The sequence below is a fragment of the Vulpes vulpes genome, chromosome 6 (genome assembly GCF_048418805.1).
Source record: "Vulpes vulpes isolate BD-2025 chromosome 6, VulVul3, whole genome shotgun sequence".
In the NCBI taxonomy this organism is placed as follows: domain Eukaryota; kingdom Metazoa; phylum Chordata; class Mammalia; order Carnivora; family Canidae; genus Vulpes; species Vulpes vulpes.
The window spans coordinates 46,184,915-46,200,923 of NC_132785.1; the positions used below are offsets into that span (position 1 = coordinate 46,184,915).

The 16,009-nt window shown below is 39.7% G+C and overlaps 1 protein-coding gene across 1 annotated transcript in view; it reads left to right on the top strand.

Moving 5' to 3' along the window:
• Positions 1–16,009, top strand: part of DNAJC3 (DnaJ heat shock protein family (Hsp40) member C3) — a 93,276-nt gene that overhangs the window by 3,547 nt on the left and 73,720 nt on the right. The window contains exon 2 of the mRNA XM_072760870.1: positions 14,578–14,688. Coding sequence (XP_072616971.1) covers positions 14,578–14,688 — 111 coding nt within the window. The remainder of the gene's footprint in view (positions 1–14,577; positions 14,689–16,009) is intronic.

Here is a 16,009-nt window from a genome sequence, read left to right on the forward strand (position 1 = left end):
CTAAGTATTTTAGCAGATGACCAGATAGCATTTAGAGTTCTTTTAATGTGATAAGCTGTAGTTAGTAATATACAAGTTCCAGTTCACTTGACTAGTTATCCTGAAATGTAGTAGTTTTGATTCTGTGGGACAGGTTGTTGCTCTGAGATGGGATTCCCTGCAGCAATTATTAGGCTTCTCATATGAAGTGAATTAATTATGGTTATTTTTATTTTATTTTATTTTTTATTTATTTATTTTTTTAAATTTTATTTTATTTATTCATGATAGGCACACAGTGAGGGAGAGAGAGGGCAGAGACACAGGCAGAGGGAGAAGCAGGCCCCATGCACCGGGAGCCCGATGTGGGATTCGATCCCGAGTCTCTAGGATCGCGCCCTGGGCCAAAGGCAGGCGCCAAACCGCTGCGCCACCCAGGGATCCCAATTATGGTTAAATTTAATTTCTTTTGTCATGGTTTTCCTTTGATTAATGTCCAGCAGTTTATCTTTGTTTATATGGAAATATCATGGGAACCCAGTCACCTGCTCTTTAGATTTTAAAGATATTTATTTATTTATTTATTTATTTATTTATTTATTTATTCATTCATTCATTCATTCATTCATTCATTCATTCATAGAGGCACACACACACACACAGAGGCAGAGACACAGGCAGAGGGAGAAGTGGGCTCCATGTAGGGAGCCCGATGTGGGACTCCATCCTGGGTCTCCAGGATCACGCCCCTGGTTGCAAGTGAAGTTAAACCACTGTGCCACTGGGGCTGCCCTGCTCTTTAGATTTTAACCATAGATATTTTTCTTTCAAGATCTTTAGAAAGCTGTTTTTTTTTTTTAATTTATTATTTTTTTTTTTAGAAAGCTGGTTTTAAAGAAAAATTATTTTTTGTTTTGTAAATCTAATACGTTTGTGTCTTTTGGAGTTCTGGTATATGGGAATCAGTCAGCAGAGGCTTACTCTATAGCGCTTTCTGGTGAGATAATCAGAGTATACAACTCATGATTTTGTCATCGAGTTTACAGACCACTTGGGGGTATTAAGATATGCTTTGGGAAGCATGCATGTCCTCTTCCCTCCTTTCTTAGTTTGGATTTCATGATCCACCTATAGTCACTCCATTGCAAACACCCTTTAATTTCCTTGTCCCTGTATTCTTTTGTTTTACTCAACTATCAACGTTTGACACCTGTGAAACCCAACTTGGCCAATTTGTTTGTTGTACCTCAGAGTTGAACATAGGTGGAGAAAAATGGAGACAACCCTGCTGACTGGTCTCATTGTAAGCATATAACCTCAATTTCAGGAATATTGCCAATATTCCTACAGTTCCCTAGTATGTCTGTTCCTGGAAATCAGGATTTCAGACCTTTTCTTTCCTTAAATCTCCAGTGTAACCCTCTTTTCCTCCATCTCTTTACCTCATTTTTTTTAGACTTTGTTCTTATTTGAGAAAACGAAAGCCACCACAGGGCGATTTCCTTTACTTTCTTCCATGAAAGTCATTAGCCTATCTATGTTTATATCTGTCTGCTACTTTTCTTGTATTAAAATGGATAAAGTATCTCTATTCCTGGCAAAATCCAATTCCTATACTTATGCCCTGGATTTTATTTCCTCCCATCTTCTGAAAATATTGCTCCTATAGTTATTGTTTCTTTCCTTGTCATCACTTTGTTTCTCTCTGTGGGATCTGTTGACATCAGCACTCCAAAGTGCTGTAGGACACCAGCACTCCAAAGTGCTTCCATCCTAAACTGTTCTTTGATGTCGTGTGTCCCTTCTGCTACTGAACTGTGTCTTTGCTTCTCTAAAAAGCAGGACTTTGAAGAGTTGTTGATAGTCTATTTCCTCATCTTTTGTTCTCTCTTTAACACATTACTGCACTGATAACTGCAAATTCTTACTATCTGACTCCTATTTACTTACACCTCTTTCATCTTACTCTTCCCTTCATCATTCAGCTCTCACCATGCCAACTTCTTTTTTTGATTTATTTTTTATTATTATTATTTTTTTTAGAGACAGAAAGTGGTGGTGGGGAGTTGGTGGGAGGGGCAGAGAGAGAAGGAGAGAGAAAATCTCAAGCAGGCTCCACACCCCATGCTGAACCTGATTCAGGGGTCAGTCTCAAGACCCCAAGATCATGACCGGAACCTCAATCAAGAGTCCAGTGCTTAGCCAACTAAGCCACCCAGGTGCGGCTACACCAACTCCTTTTACTTCCAAATGCCAACCTCATTTCTGACTGATTCTTGCTGTTCCCACAGTCTGGAAAGCTTCAAATGAGGTCTTCATTTTTTTTTTTTTTTAAAGGTTTTATTTAGAGAGAGCGCATGAGAGCACACACATGAGTGGGGAGGTGGGGAGGTGGGGAGGGTAAGGGGCAGAGAGAAGCAGACCCTCCCCACTGGATAGGGAGCCCAATGTAGGGCTCCATACCAGGACCCTGGGATCATGACCTGGGCCCAAGGGAGATGCTTACCTGACTGAGCCACCTAGGCTCCCCCACATAAGGTCTTCAAATGAACATTCATATTTCAGAGAAGCCTATCCTGACACACTATGTAAAAAGGACTCTCTCCTTCAGTTAATAGTCTCTGTTTTCTGAATTTTCTTCACAAAACTTCATATTGTCTAAATTATCTCATTTATTTTTCTTTCCTGTCCTCTCTAGAATATAAGCTTTGTGGAAAGAGCTCTTGTCTCTGTACTTGAAACATAGTGACGTGAAGTAGATGTGCAATAAATATTTTTTAAATGGATGAGTGAAGTTGGCTATTTGAGCTGTTTTTTTTTTTTTTTTAATTTTTTAAATTTATTTATGATAGTCACAGAGAGAGAGAGAGAGGCAGAGACACAGGCAGAGGGAGAAGCAGGCTCCATGCACCGGGAGCCCGATGTGGGATTCGATCCCGGGTCTCCAGGATTGCGCCCTGGGCCAAAGGCAGGCGCCAAACCGCTGCGCCACCCCCAGGGATCCCTGTTTGTTTGTTTTTTTTTTTTTTTTGCATGGACTCTTCTAAAATTATTTTCTAAGTTCAGAAGATAAAATTCATTTATGCATTCAGAGTTAATTGAAGCAAAGGCAAATAATGTCCATTGAAATTGAACAAACCTAGTTCAATAGATTTTATTATCCTAATTCACCTAGGAACATTTTAATGCACACATTTAGTTCAGATGTACCACACAACTATTCAGCCCTTTTTTCCTTTCAATGCGGCTCAGCCACTTTTTGGGTCATGTTGGCTGGAGAGAGATGCTTGGGGTTTTCAGCTCAGTGTATTTATATTGAAACTGTTTTGTCATTGGTCCTTAGTTGACCATGGAATTGCTAAGATAATGCACTTTTTGCTCTTTCTGTGGCCAATTTCCACTTTTTCTGTTTTTGCTATGAAATTTCAGACTCTGCCCCATCTGTCTTGACTCTTGGATTCAGATCAGATTTTTTTACATAGTATTTTGTCATTTTTGCCTCATGTGCCTTTGTAGGATGACCTGTGGGTTTTCCTCTTCCATCACATTTTTTTTTTAAAGATTTTATTTTTAGTGATCTTTACACCCAACATTGGCCTCGAACCCACAACTCCCAGGATCAAGAGTCACATTCTGCTTGAGCCAGTCAGGAGTTCCTCTCTTACCTCACATTCTAAGTTGCTCCAGTTTGAATAACCACCCTGGGCTTGCTACCTGTGACATCACCTGGTCTTAGCTTGAACCTTAGAATCTTTCATCACTAGTTCTTGCCTTTTTCATTCTTGTTCTTGGACTCTTGATTCTGACTCTCACCCCATTATAATTTTAACCCCTCAATTTCACATTTCTTAAAATTCTGTTTTTCTTGCTCTCTAAATACTAACTTCATGAAAAGACTTAGCTACTGTACTCTTTTTCTTATACTTCCTGTATATTTTGCTGACCTATAGTTATGCTTGTCTAAGGAGAAACCTACTATTTAATACTGGTTAGCAAATGGCATGACATTCAATTTTCTTTCTCTCTTAGTAGGAGATAGCTCTTGTCACTGTCTCCTAGTATGTGGCAGAAGAAGAAAAAAGTAACCATGGCTCAAAATAGGGTTGAGATACTATAAAAACAGCCACAATTTGCAAATAATTTTCTTTTTACATATCAATGTCTCAAAGAATCTTTGGTAGTATCAGTTTGATTTGATAATTGTTAATATGTATCCTGGATTCTATTCTTTTTTTTTTTTTTTTTTAACTTTTACACTAAGTATCTTGTCGTATGCTGTGTATGTAAAATGATTACCCTTGTAAAATAGAAATTTATGAAAATTCAGAGAGGTAGATCTTAAGGACTGACAGAAGTAGTAGTATGGCACCTGTTTAGGGATAAGTTTTTGTACAGGCTTCAAATTTAGCTCTTTGAATATTCACTAATTCATGAAAAGTGGTTTAGAACATTATCCAAAAGATTCGTTTTACTACAAAAAGGAACAGACTTATCGCTTGTCAGACTTTTGGCTAAGATCAAGTGAAGGAACAGACTTCCTGGAGTCTGAAGGGATTCCTACTTGAAGTTACACTGGTCAGCTGGGGTTGTGTTGAACATTCTGCAGACAGAATTGTTTCAAATCTGCAGCTGCCTGGGAAACCTTCAGGTGGTTGAGCCTGGCTCACACAGGAGGAACCAGATAGATGATCCAGACATCAATTCTGTTATTCTGATGACTTGTGATACTTTTAAGTAAGAGGGAAGATTGGATAATGAGTGTCCACTTTGCACAAGGTACTGAATTAGGTGATTTAAAGAAGAAAAGATTTTTTTTCTCTCTCAAACTTTTTATTTGGATTGGGGTATTGGGTTGTGAGAGGCTAGCAAACTGTGAAGGTCATTATATTGAGATGGTGGTATTGCAAAGTGAAGTCATGTACTTGTGAGTGTGGAGATGTCATAGCAGCATAGAAAGGGCTTTCCCCCACCCTCTCACTGCAGTAGTTAGGGAAGGTCTCACGTAGGAGCTAGCATTTGGGGGCAGAATCCTGATGGAGGAGTAGAAATTTCCCAGGGAGCAAGCGGGAAAGGTCTTTTCATGGAACAGCAAGTTCAAAGGGATGTGGCTTGAGAACATAGTCTATTCAGCGAAGTACAGCTAGTTCATTCTGGTATAGAAGTGTAAAGTAAGAGGTGGAGGAATGAAGGATGATAAGGCTGGACCCACATCATGGGATCTGATTATTAAGGGTATTATTTGCCTTTAGATCTGAAGGGGTTTAGACTGAATCTAGCCACTGATGTGAAAATACTGCATACTTTTTTTAATTAGGAGTGCATTTTTTAAAAAAGATTTTATTTATTTATTTATTTATTCATGAGACTCAATCCCAGACCCTGAGCTGAAGGCAGATGCTCAACCGCTGAGCCACCCAGGCGTCCCTAGGAGTGCATTTTGGAAGGATTGCTCTGGTCCAGCATGGGAGCTGGATTTGGAGGAAGATGAGGGAGGATCCCAGTTGGAAGGCACACCATCTTTTGCAGGGAGAAAGGAGACTGCATAACAACCCTTATACTGTGGCAGCGTCAGTTATGGAAATGGGACCAAGATGCACAGAAGGAATTCTTTCTGCATGATTGGGGTAGGCCATGGAGAATTTTCTTAGAGGAGGTGGTATTTACTTATTTTAAATGGAAATCATATTGGATAAAAATTGTGACATAATAAAGATCAGAGTTTTATTCAGAAGGGACAGAAATGCTGGATACGTCTTTTAATCCTAGAAGGTGAGAGAAATTTAGTTTGAAGAGTAATTTAACTTTTGGGGTGACGGTAGAGGGCATACCAAATTACTTTTATTGGAAGGAATAGTACAAATGGAATAACTTTAAGTGGGTTTTGGTATAGTTTACAGAGAAGTTAAAGGTCACCCCGAGGCGCATGCCTGGCCTTAGTGACCAAGGAAGTCAACCCCTAAGGCTTAGCTCTTGTTGTCCTGTCTCCCAGGATATGCCAGATTCTGGGGCCCCCGTTCTTTGATGAATTTCACCTGTTTATTCAGGTCATGAATGTCAATGAAATCAGATAAGTAGGGGTCATTTTTGTCCATGACCAGTTGGTGCAGTTCCAGTAGTGACAGATTTATGCTTTTTTCCAAGTGTAACTCTAGCACACCCTTATATTCAGCCAGTTCTCCCGGTTACCATAGTCTGGTCAGTCTTTCCTTTTTTCTCTCTTTCTCTCTTCTTTCTTTTTTAGATTTTATTTATTTATTTGACTGAGAGAGAGAGAACATAAGCAGGAGGAGCAGCAGGCAGAGGGAGAGGGAGAGGGAGAAGCAAGCTCCCCTCAGAGAAGGGAGCCCAATGTGGGGCTTGATCTCAGGACCCTGGGATCATGACCTGAGCCAAAGGCAGGTGCTTAACCGACTGAGCCACCCAGGTTCCCCCATATTTGGTTTCTTGATATCCTGAAGAATTTGGGATTTGGCCATCTTGTTGCTCTGCAACTTCCTGAGTTTCTCAGCATCTTTCTCCTCTTGAGATTGGTGAAGAAAATATTTGGCAAAGTTTCTCAGTCACACCACTGGGGTCAAAGTAGTAAGAAAAGGACAGGTAGGTAGATAGATGTAGGAGGCATAGAGCTCCAGGTTGATCTGGCAATTTGATGGTGTCTCTGAGTCCTAGATGTAGTTTTGGTGCAGCTCTGAGAGGAATGCATAATCGTGATGGGTGGCCAAGAAGGGGTCCTCTGAGGGCACTGTTAGGAGGTGGTGGAGAGCCAGTGGGATGTTGAGCTCTTTTTCTTTCCAAAAGGCACTGTGAAAGTAGGAAACCACAATGACTCTCATTGAGGAATGTCTGTCTTGAAATAGCTTGATATAACAGTTTGAAGAGCTTTGCAAATGCATTCTTGTCTGCTGCTAGACTTAGGTTCAAATTAGCGTTAGAGGTTGGAAACCATTCTGCTAAGATGTTATATTAAATAATGGGTTGAGTGAGTGAAGCGTACAGGGCTTAGTAACTGGAGCACCTAGCCTGGATTATGGGGAAGAGGATCGTGAGCTGTGCTGAAAAGAAAGTTGGGCTTTGGGATCGAATCTTGTTTTGCCAGTTACTGTGAGTCTTCCAGCAGGATGGGTAACTTCTTTGAGCCTCAGTTTCCTGAGTTATAAGAATATGAAGGATATTTACTTTCTATGGTCGTTGTGAAAATTAAGTGAAATTATGACACTCAGAGTATCTAGCACATGGTAGATTCTTATTTCCTTCTGTGTTACAACTTTCCTGTTAAATATTTTCATAGCTGGAAAAGGAAAACATTTTGACTAATAGTTTATTTCATCCAGATTTCTTCCTTCCTCACACAACCTGGAATCTTCTATTCAGTGCATTAATCTGATCCTTTGAGGAAATGTAACAGGGAAAAGTTTGAAACCTTCATGTTATTTTGAAGTCTATCCCCTTCCTATTCCCTGCATTTTGGAATACAAAGAATCCCATCAACATGCCCCTGTAATTACTTGTACCCCCTGTAATAGGTTGAATTATTCCAGAGTTCATACACAGTGCTTTCATCATTCATATTTGATTCTTAGTCTCTACTGTACACATACTTCAAAGTGAATGATGCACAGATTTTTGTATTTTACACTAGGAACTATGTAAAATAACTATATTTATGGATGGATAATTCACATTAGAAATTATCTTTAAGAATTGAAAATGAGCAATCTGTTTTAATATCCCTACCTCTAGTCCCTTAAAGAGATTTATTTATTTTTTTTTCTTTTTTTTTTTAAATTTTTTTAAATTTATTTATGATAGTCACAGAGAGAGAGAGAGAGAGGCAGAGACACAGGCGGAGGAAGAAGCAGGCTCCATGCACCGGGAGCCTGATGTGGGATTTGATCCCGGGTCTCCAGGATCGTGCCCTGGGCCAAAGGCAGGCGCCAAACCACTGCGCCACCCAGGGATCCCGATTTATTTATTTTTTTAAAAAGATTTTATTTATTTGTTCATGAGAGACACAGAGAAAGAGAGAGGCAGAGACACAAGCAGAGGGAAAAGCAGGCTCCGTGCAGGGAGCCCGATGTGGGACTCGATCCCGGGATTCCAGGATCACGCCCTGGGCGGAAGGCAGGTGCTCAACCACTGAGCCACCCAGGCTTCCCCACATAGTAAGTTCTTTGATAGAACCCATTCTAATGACGTCTCTTTTACTTAGAATAAACTGTAATTTTCCCACCATGGCCTGAAGGGCCTACTATGATCTATCTTGCTTATATCTTCTTTACCTCCCACCATACTGGAGTCTCCTTTTGATTCCTTGAAAGTGAGCTTGGTGCTACCCAAGCCTTTTGTACTTGTTTTATGTTTTTTGCCTCGTCATATTTTGGCTTTCTGGAGGCAGCAGTCATTCAGGATTCTCCTTCCACTCTCTGATCTCTTTCCTCTCCATTATGTTTGAACTCAAACATTATCTTCTCAGGGAAGACTTATTTGACCCCTTTGTCTATATTAAGTTCTCTTCCTCCTCTTTTCCTCTGGCAGTTGGTCAGGGCATTTAGAAATGGTTTTATCATCTTCTCCACAGCTAGAGCAGTTCAGTGCATAAATACTTGGTCTGGTTTTTATAAATGCATCCTTTTTAATTTATAAGAATGTCAATTATATTCATTTTTGGATTTTTTTCTCCTATTTTTTTCCCTTAATTCTCTTATTTGATGTTAGTTTCTTAAAGATTGATTTTATCATCTTTGTAAATTTCTTTTTCTTTAAGATTTTATTTATTTTTTTATGAGAGACAGAGAGAGAGGCAGAGACATAGGCAGAGGGAGAAGCAGGCTCAATGCAGGAAATCCGATGTGGGACTTGATCCCCGGTCTCCAGGATCAAGACCTGAGTTAAAGGTAGAGGCATAACTGCTGAGCCACCCAGGCGTTTCATCTTTGTAAATTTCAGAACTGCTCATTGCCAGCCTGTGAATATTGATTGTGGGAGAGGGCTGATTGCCTGGCTGGAGGCTGGGAAATCCAAGGGTTCCTTTCTTTTCCTTGTATCAGAGTTTGGAGCACTCAAAGAGTTGCATTCACCTGCATGGCACACTTCCCCTTGGGAAGGTGTTTGGATGTGATTTTGCCCACTAACCCTATCCTGTCCTTTCTGTGTCTTTTTTTCCCTAAAATTTTGTTTTTCTGATGGCCCTCCTCGTTTAAAAGTTTTTTTTTTTTCCCTGAACAAGTTATGCATTTATTCTTTAAATAGCTTCTGTCATTTCTGGAATCTGAGCACATTGGGAGGTAGGCTCATGTTTTCAGTTGGCTGTCCTGATCTAGTCTCTGTGGTCCACTTCAAAACTTTTTTTTTTTTTCAATGTAAGAGATTTTTATCAGCCGGTTGTCTCTTAATTGAAGAGATTTAAATTTAAAAAAAAATTGGTTTGGGGAAATATTAAAAATAAACCAAAGTAGAGAGAATAATATTGTGTACGAGGGTGTACTGTTACTCAGCTTCAGAAATTATCAACACATGGTCGATCTTGTTTCACTTATACTTTCATTTTCCTTTCAAGATTATTTTGAAGTCAGTCCTATTCTTCATATTTTGTATTCTATAAATACTTCAGTATGTGGCAGAGATGCCAGTGTAATGCTTAAAAACAGCCGGACTTCTTCCAGAGGGTGGTCTCCTAAATGGCTAAAGCTTAGGGGATTCTTCTCATTGCTTCTTTGGAAAAGACCATCCTATTCATCTCTGTTATGGCCACAGTTTTACACATAGTATATATGTAGTATCATTTGTTTAATGAAATACATTGGTTACCATAATCTTCATTATGCAAAGCAGGCTGTGTTTTGGCTATGGTGTGGAATTAGGTGACCCTTACTATCAGAATATAACTGGTTTCTGAATTGCATAGTGTATTTTCAGAACAAGAGCCTCTATTCTCATTTTAAAAGGAAAAGCTAATGCTTTCCCAGCCCATTGAAAACTCCAAATAATTTCTCTAAATGTTACCCACGCACTCTTAAATAGGTTAGACATTTTTACATTGTTGCTCCAAACTAACAGGGCTCTGCAGGAGCCTGTTTTTGGGGCTCTCCTTACCTCCCTCCCCTTGCCTTTCTCCTGTGGAGGGGTCCATCAGGCACCTTAGGAAATAAGACACTGTACAGAAATTAGGAACACAGAAAAGGCTACTTTGCTTAGTAGGGCAAATAACAACAAGATAAAGTGAATTTCTTCCAGCTCTCTGCTGTAGTAGAGGAAGAGAATCCAATTGCTTTTGATGACTAAAATGGCACACAGAGTTGTTCACATAGTTGTGGCTGGCATCCTGGATTCTGGTTCTTTCTTCACTTGGCTTCCGCATCCAGATAGTCACTGTAAGCCATGTGTAGTCTTCTTTCTCTCTTATATTTCTCTGAGCAATCTGTTCTCTATTTCCACGGCTACTCCACAGTCAGATCACCATGATGTCACCTGGATTATTGTACCAGACATCTTATGGTTTCCTTCTTCCCTTCTGGCTGTTTATGACACTCACCTAGCACTTAAATCGAACCATTCCGGAATAATGAAATCATGACAGAGGAGGGCTACCTAAATGTAAGACTTTAATTTCTCTGAAAGCCACATTGATTCTCTTACTTCTGGGCATTTAAATGTGAAGTTCTTTGTGTTTGGAGTGTTGGTTTTTTCCCTGTTAAGGCCTTTTCACATTGACGATATTCTCATTTTTCCTTCAGGTTTCAGGTGAGACCTCAGGAAACGCCCTCAGTGTTGTCCAATAGAACTTTCTATGATGAAAGGAAATATTTTGTATTGTTTGCAATGTTTCATGTAGTATCCACTAGCTTTCAAGCACTTAAACTGTGACTGGTGTGACTGAGAAATTGCATTTTAAATTTTATTTAACTTTAGGTGTTAGGTGCCCTAACTTGTGCCCTTATAGCATCTTGTGTTTATTCCCTCCATCATAACACTGTATTACATATTTTCCTAAATTTTTTTTATTAAACATTTCACAAAGTTGGAAGAATTTTTTAGTGTACATTCCTGTATCCATCACCCAGATTCTACCATTAGTACAATTACCATACTTGGTTTTAATACATATCCATCTGGCCTTTCTCTATCTATCCGCTAATTCTTTTTTAAAAATACAGGGATGCCCGGGTGGCTCAGTGGTTGAGCACCTGCCTTTGGCTCAAGGCATGATCCTGGGACCCAGGATTGAGTCCCACATTGGGCTCCCTGTGGGGAGCCTGCTTCTCCCTCTGCCTATTTTTCTGCCTCTCTGTTTGTGTCTCTCATGAATAAATAAATTTTTAAAAAATCTTAAAAAAAATACATTTCAGGGGTGCTTTGGTGGCTCAGTCAGTTAAGCGTCTGACTTCCTCAGATCATGATCCTGGGGTCCTGGGAGTGAGCTCTGCATTGGGCTCCCTGCTGGGTGAAGAGCCTGCTTCTCTCTCTCCCTCTACCTGCCACTCTGCCTGCCACTCTCTCACTCTGTCAAAGAAATAAAATCTTAAAAAAAATCAAAATAATACCAGTACACATTCTTCTAAACACTTTAATATGCATATCACCAACAGCTTTTTTTGCTATAAAATTTATATATGATAAACTATCCATATTTTTTTAACAAAGATTTAATTAATTTATTAGAGCAAGAGAGAGAGAGAGAGCATGAGCAGGGTGAGGGGCAGAGGGAGAAGTAGACTCCCTGCTGATCAGGGAGATGCCAGATCCTGGGACCACAACCCTAGACCAGCTCGACTCTTAACTGACTGAGCTACCCAGGTGCCCCTAAACTGTCTATGTTTAAGTATCTATTTGCTAAGTTTTGATTATTGCACATCCCAGTGTACCCCATACCTCTATCAAGAATAGAACATTAGCATCACCCCATAAGTTTCTCTCCTGCCCCTTCCCAGTCTGTTCTTTCTCCCACCTTCCCAAGTGATGACTGTTCTGATGTTTTTTTTTTTTCCTACAGTGTCTGTTTAGCATCCTGAATAGCTAAACATCATGTTCACTGTAAGAGAGAAATGCTTTGGCTTCTTAGTTTTCATATGCACCCTTCTACACACAAAATTAAATTTTGTATTTGGTTTTCAGCTAAAAATCAGCTCTGTGGCTACCAAAAATAAGAGATTGTTTTAGGGTTGCCCTGGAAGTTCACAGTGGAAGACTTGAGCTGAGGGTTTGAACTGAGCTGTTTTTTTCTCTCAGTAAGTGCTCTAGTGCACTCAAAAGAATCCCCCCCCCCCCGAAAAAAAATAATCCCTGCACATGACAATCCTTACCTTCATCACTACTTTCATTGCTGTTGTGCAACAGCCTTGGTTTTCCAGTTAGCATGTGATTATTGTCAACCACAAATGATATCTTGATTAGTTCTGATTCTAATACCTGCTTTGGATTACTGATATCTTATTTCTTATTGACAGTGAGCTCAGCACTGTACTCAAGCTCAAGGGCATGACCAAACCAGTCCTCAAAACTTGTCTTTGTGGGTCTGGCTGCTAGGATAGTGTATAAGTTTGGCTCCATTCAGGAGATACAGACCATAGAGTAATTTAAAACAGGGAAGTTTATATTAAGCAGGAAATAACCTCCTCAGGTATAGGTGAGTCTGGGTTGGTTGGCCTGTGTGTATGGGATGTGTGTGGGGGGATGCATGCAGCTTGGAGCTCTTGGTGTCCTCACTGGGAGATAGTGCTTAGTCAAGACTGCTGGCTTGCTGAGGGACTGGACCTGTGGACATATGGCTAGCATAGGGCGCCACTGGATATCCTCCCCATATGCACCATGTAGCAGGAGCCAGAAAAAAATAAAGACAGCAACAAGATCCAGAAAATATGCTTCGGTACATTTTACTGTGACAGAGTGTACAATTGTGCTCAGCATAAAGAAGAAATGCTTAAAAACCAGTCCATTTTTATTTTACTTTAAAATATTTTATTTACTTATTCATGAGAGACACACAGAGAGAGGCAGAAACATAGAGACATAGGGAGAGGGAGAAGCAGGCTCACTGAGGGGAGCCTGATGCGGGACTTGATCCCAGGACCCTGGCCGGGATCGTGACCTGAGCTGAAAGCAGATGCTTAACCACTGAGCCACGCAGGCATCCCAGCTAGTTCATTTTTAAAGCCAGGTACTGAAGGATGAATTTAGATCGGAGAGGTAGCAGCACATTGATAATTGGCCTAGTCAGTCAGATCATGTTATTGTACTCAAAATTCCTAAGTGGCTCTCCATTTTACCCGGACTGTACACAGGCAGGCCCTCTACTTCTTTGACCTCATCTTATACCACTGTCTTCCTTGTTCGCTCTGGGGTAGCCATCCTGGCTTCCCTGCAGTTTGTTTGTTTGTTTATTTATTTATTTATTTATATTTATTTATTTATTTATTTATTTATTTATTTATTTATTTATGATAGGCACACAGTGAGAGAGAGAGGCAGAGACACAGGCAGAGGGAGAAGCAGGCTCCATGCACCGGGAGCCCGATGTGGGACTTGATCCCGGTCTCCAGTATTGCGCCCTGGGCCAAAGACAGGCGCCAAACTGCTGCGCCACTCAGGGATCCCTTCCCTGCAGTTTTGAAACATAACCTGGCATGCTTCTGACTTAGGGCCCCTGCACTCGCTGATCCTTCTTGAGAAGCTCTTTTTCTACATATTTGCATGGTAGATTCCTCACTTTGCTTCAAGTAATTCTTTGCTCAGATGTCAGTTTCTCAGTGAGGCCCACTCTTGACCACCTTCTTTTAATACTGAAAGTCCCAATACTCCTGATGGCCTCACAAGGCTTGATTTTTTTTTTTCCATGGTACCTTTCACCTTGTTAGGTGTCTGTTGACTGTGTAATTTATGTATTTCTTATGTCTGTCTCCTCCCTCCATAATGTCCAATGCCATAAGTGGCAGAGGTTTTTGTTTGTTTTGCAGTTGTCCCAAATACCTAGGATAGTGCCTGGTGCCTTGTAGATGCTCATCAAGTACTTGAATATTAGAGTGGACTTGATGATAACTCATGAAAATGAAATTCTAGTTTAATAAAGCAATTATGATAGCAATTATGATTTTGTCATTTGACATATTTTTACTACTACTGTGTTAGGCAGTTTCCCTTATATTTTGAAGATTGGTTACATTCTTTTGACAGACCAGTGATATGGGTATATTTTGGGGTCACTCCTACGCTATAAACTGAAGCACTGTGCTTTAGTGTTATCTTTTCTGTGTCACTCTTTAGCGTCTGTGACTCTTATCTGAGCTGCCTGAGGCAAATAACTATACATATATGTGTGTGTGTGTGTATATATATACACATATATATATATATTTTTTAAAGATTTGTTTGAGAGAGAATGTGTGAGCACAAGTGGGGGGGACAGAGGGATAGGGAGAAGCAGACTCCCTGTTGAGCAGAGAGCCGCACGTGGGGCTTGATCCCAGGACCCTGGGATCATGACCTGAGCCAGAGGCAGACACTTAACCAACTGAGCCACCAAGGCACCGCATATTTTAAAAATTTTCTTCTTCAGAGCTAAATCTTGGTCATGGAAAGTTAACTTATTTTTGTTGTTGTTTTTAGGTGCTGAATGTGGAGTGAATGCAGATGTTGAGAAACATCTTGAATTGGGCAAGAAATTACTTGCAGCTGGACAGCTAGCTGATGCTTTATCTCAGTTTCATGCTGCAGTAGGTTTGTATCTTGGAACCAAAATCCTCAGTGGTCATCCTTGTGAATTCTAGTTAACGGCTTCTTCTTTGGATAACATTTAAGATAAACATTATTTAATGTTTTGAGAAAACATTTAAAAATATTTGCAGGATTCTGGATGAAAGAGATTAATAAATGCACAACGCCTAAATGCATATGTATCTAACATGAGAGAATTTTCCAGATAATTTAGACTTTCTATTGTAAGTACCAAGAATAATTCAAAGTAGTTTTGACAGAAAGCTTTTTTGTCTTATACAGTTTTTTTGCCCTCAAAAGATTTCACTGAAGGCAGTTTAATTTTCTTGATGACTTGAGATTGTCACTATAGTTATTTTACCTTGAGGACTTTTGGGGATTCTGTGTCCATTGCCTCTTCTGAGTTGGCCGAACTTCCTCCATCTCTTAGGCTGTTCTGTTGCTCACTTGCATTTGTCTGTAGTGTCGATTATCTTTGCAGCTGTTGGTCTTTTGGGATTGAGAGAAATGAAATGGCCACAGTAAATAGGTTATAAGTGAGCCCTTAAAAGATTTTCTTAGGAGTCACTCCATACACTTTTGTGCTAGGACTATTTGACACTGACTTTTCTGAATTCTTTTTAAAATTAACTTATACATTCTCACCTTTATTTGGGATGGTTAGGAATAACAAGTTAACTGCAGAGTAATGCGGTAGGGTTTTTTTTTTTTTTTTTTTTTTTTTTTTTTTTTTTAAGATTTTATTTATTTGAGAGAGTGAGTGAGTTAGTGACAGCATGAGCAGAGGGAGAGGGAGAAGCAGACTCCACACTGAGCAGGGAGCCCAATATGGGGCTCAATCCCAAGACCTTGGGAATATGACCTGAACCAAAGGCAGATGCTTAATTGACTGAGCTACCCAAGTGCCCTGAGGTGGTTTTTTTGTTTTTTTTAATAAGATGCAGTTCTGCTCACCAGAAGAATTATCATCCTAATTTTTATCATCTTATAATTTACCTTATAAACAGAACATGATTAGATTTTGGTTTGGCAGTATTTTTCTTCATGTTTTTTAGTAAACTCAGACTTTTATTACTGGTGTTATTACGTTTCTGGTATAATAGGAAACCTAGATTTTAATCCTGACTTTGCCACTTGATAAACCTATGTTTATTGCTCAAGTTATGTAAGTAAATTTTGGCTTAAACAAGCTACTTGCATATTTCTAGCAGTTTTCACTGTGCCACCCAAAAATGGATTTTTTGTGAAAGTTAGGTGAGAATAATGTATATAAAGATTTTTTTTTAAATAGTGTACAATCACACATGGAAGGTATGTAGAAATA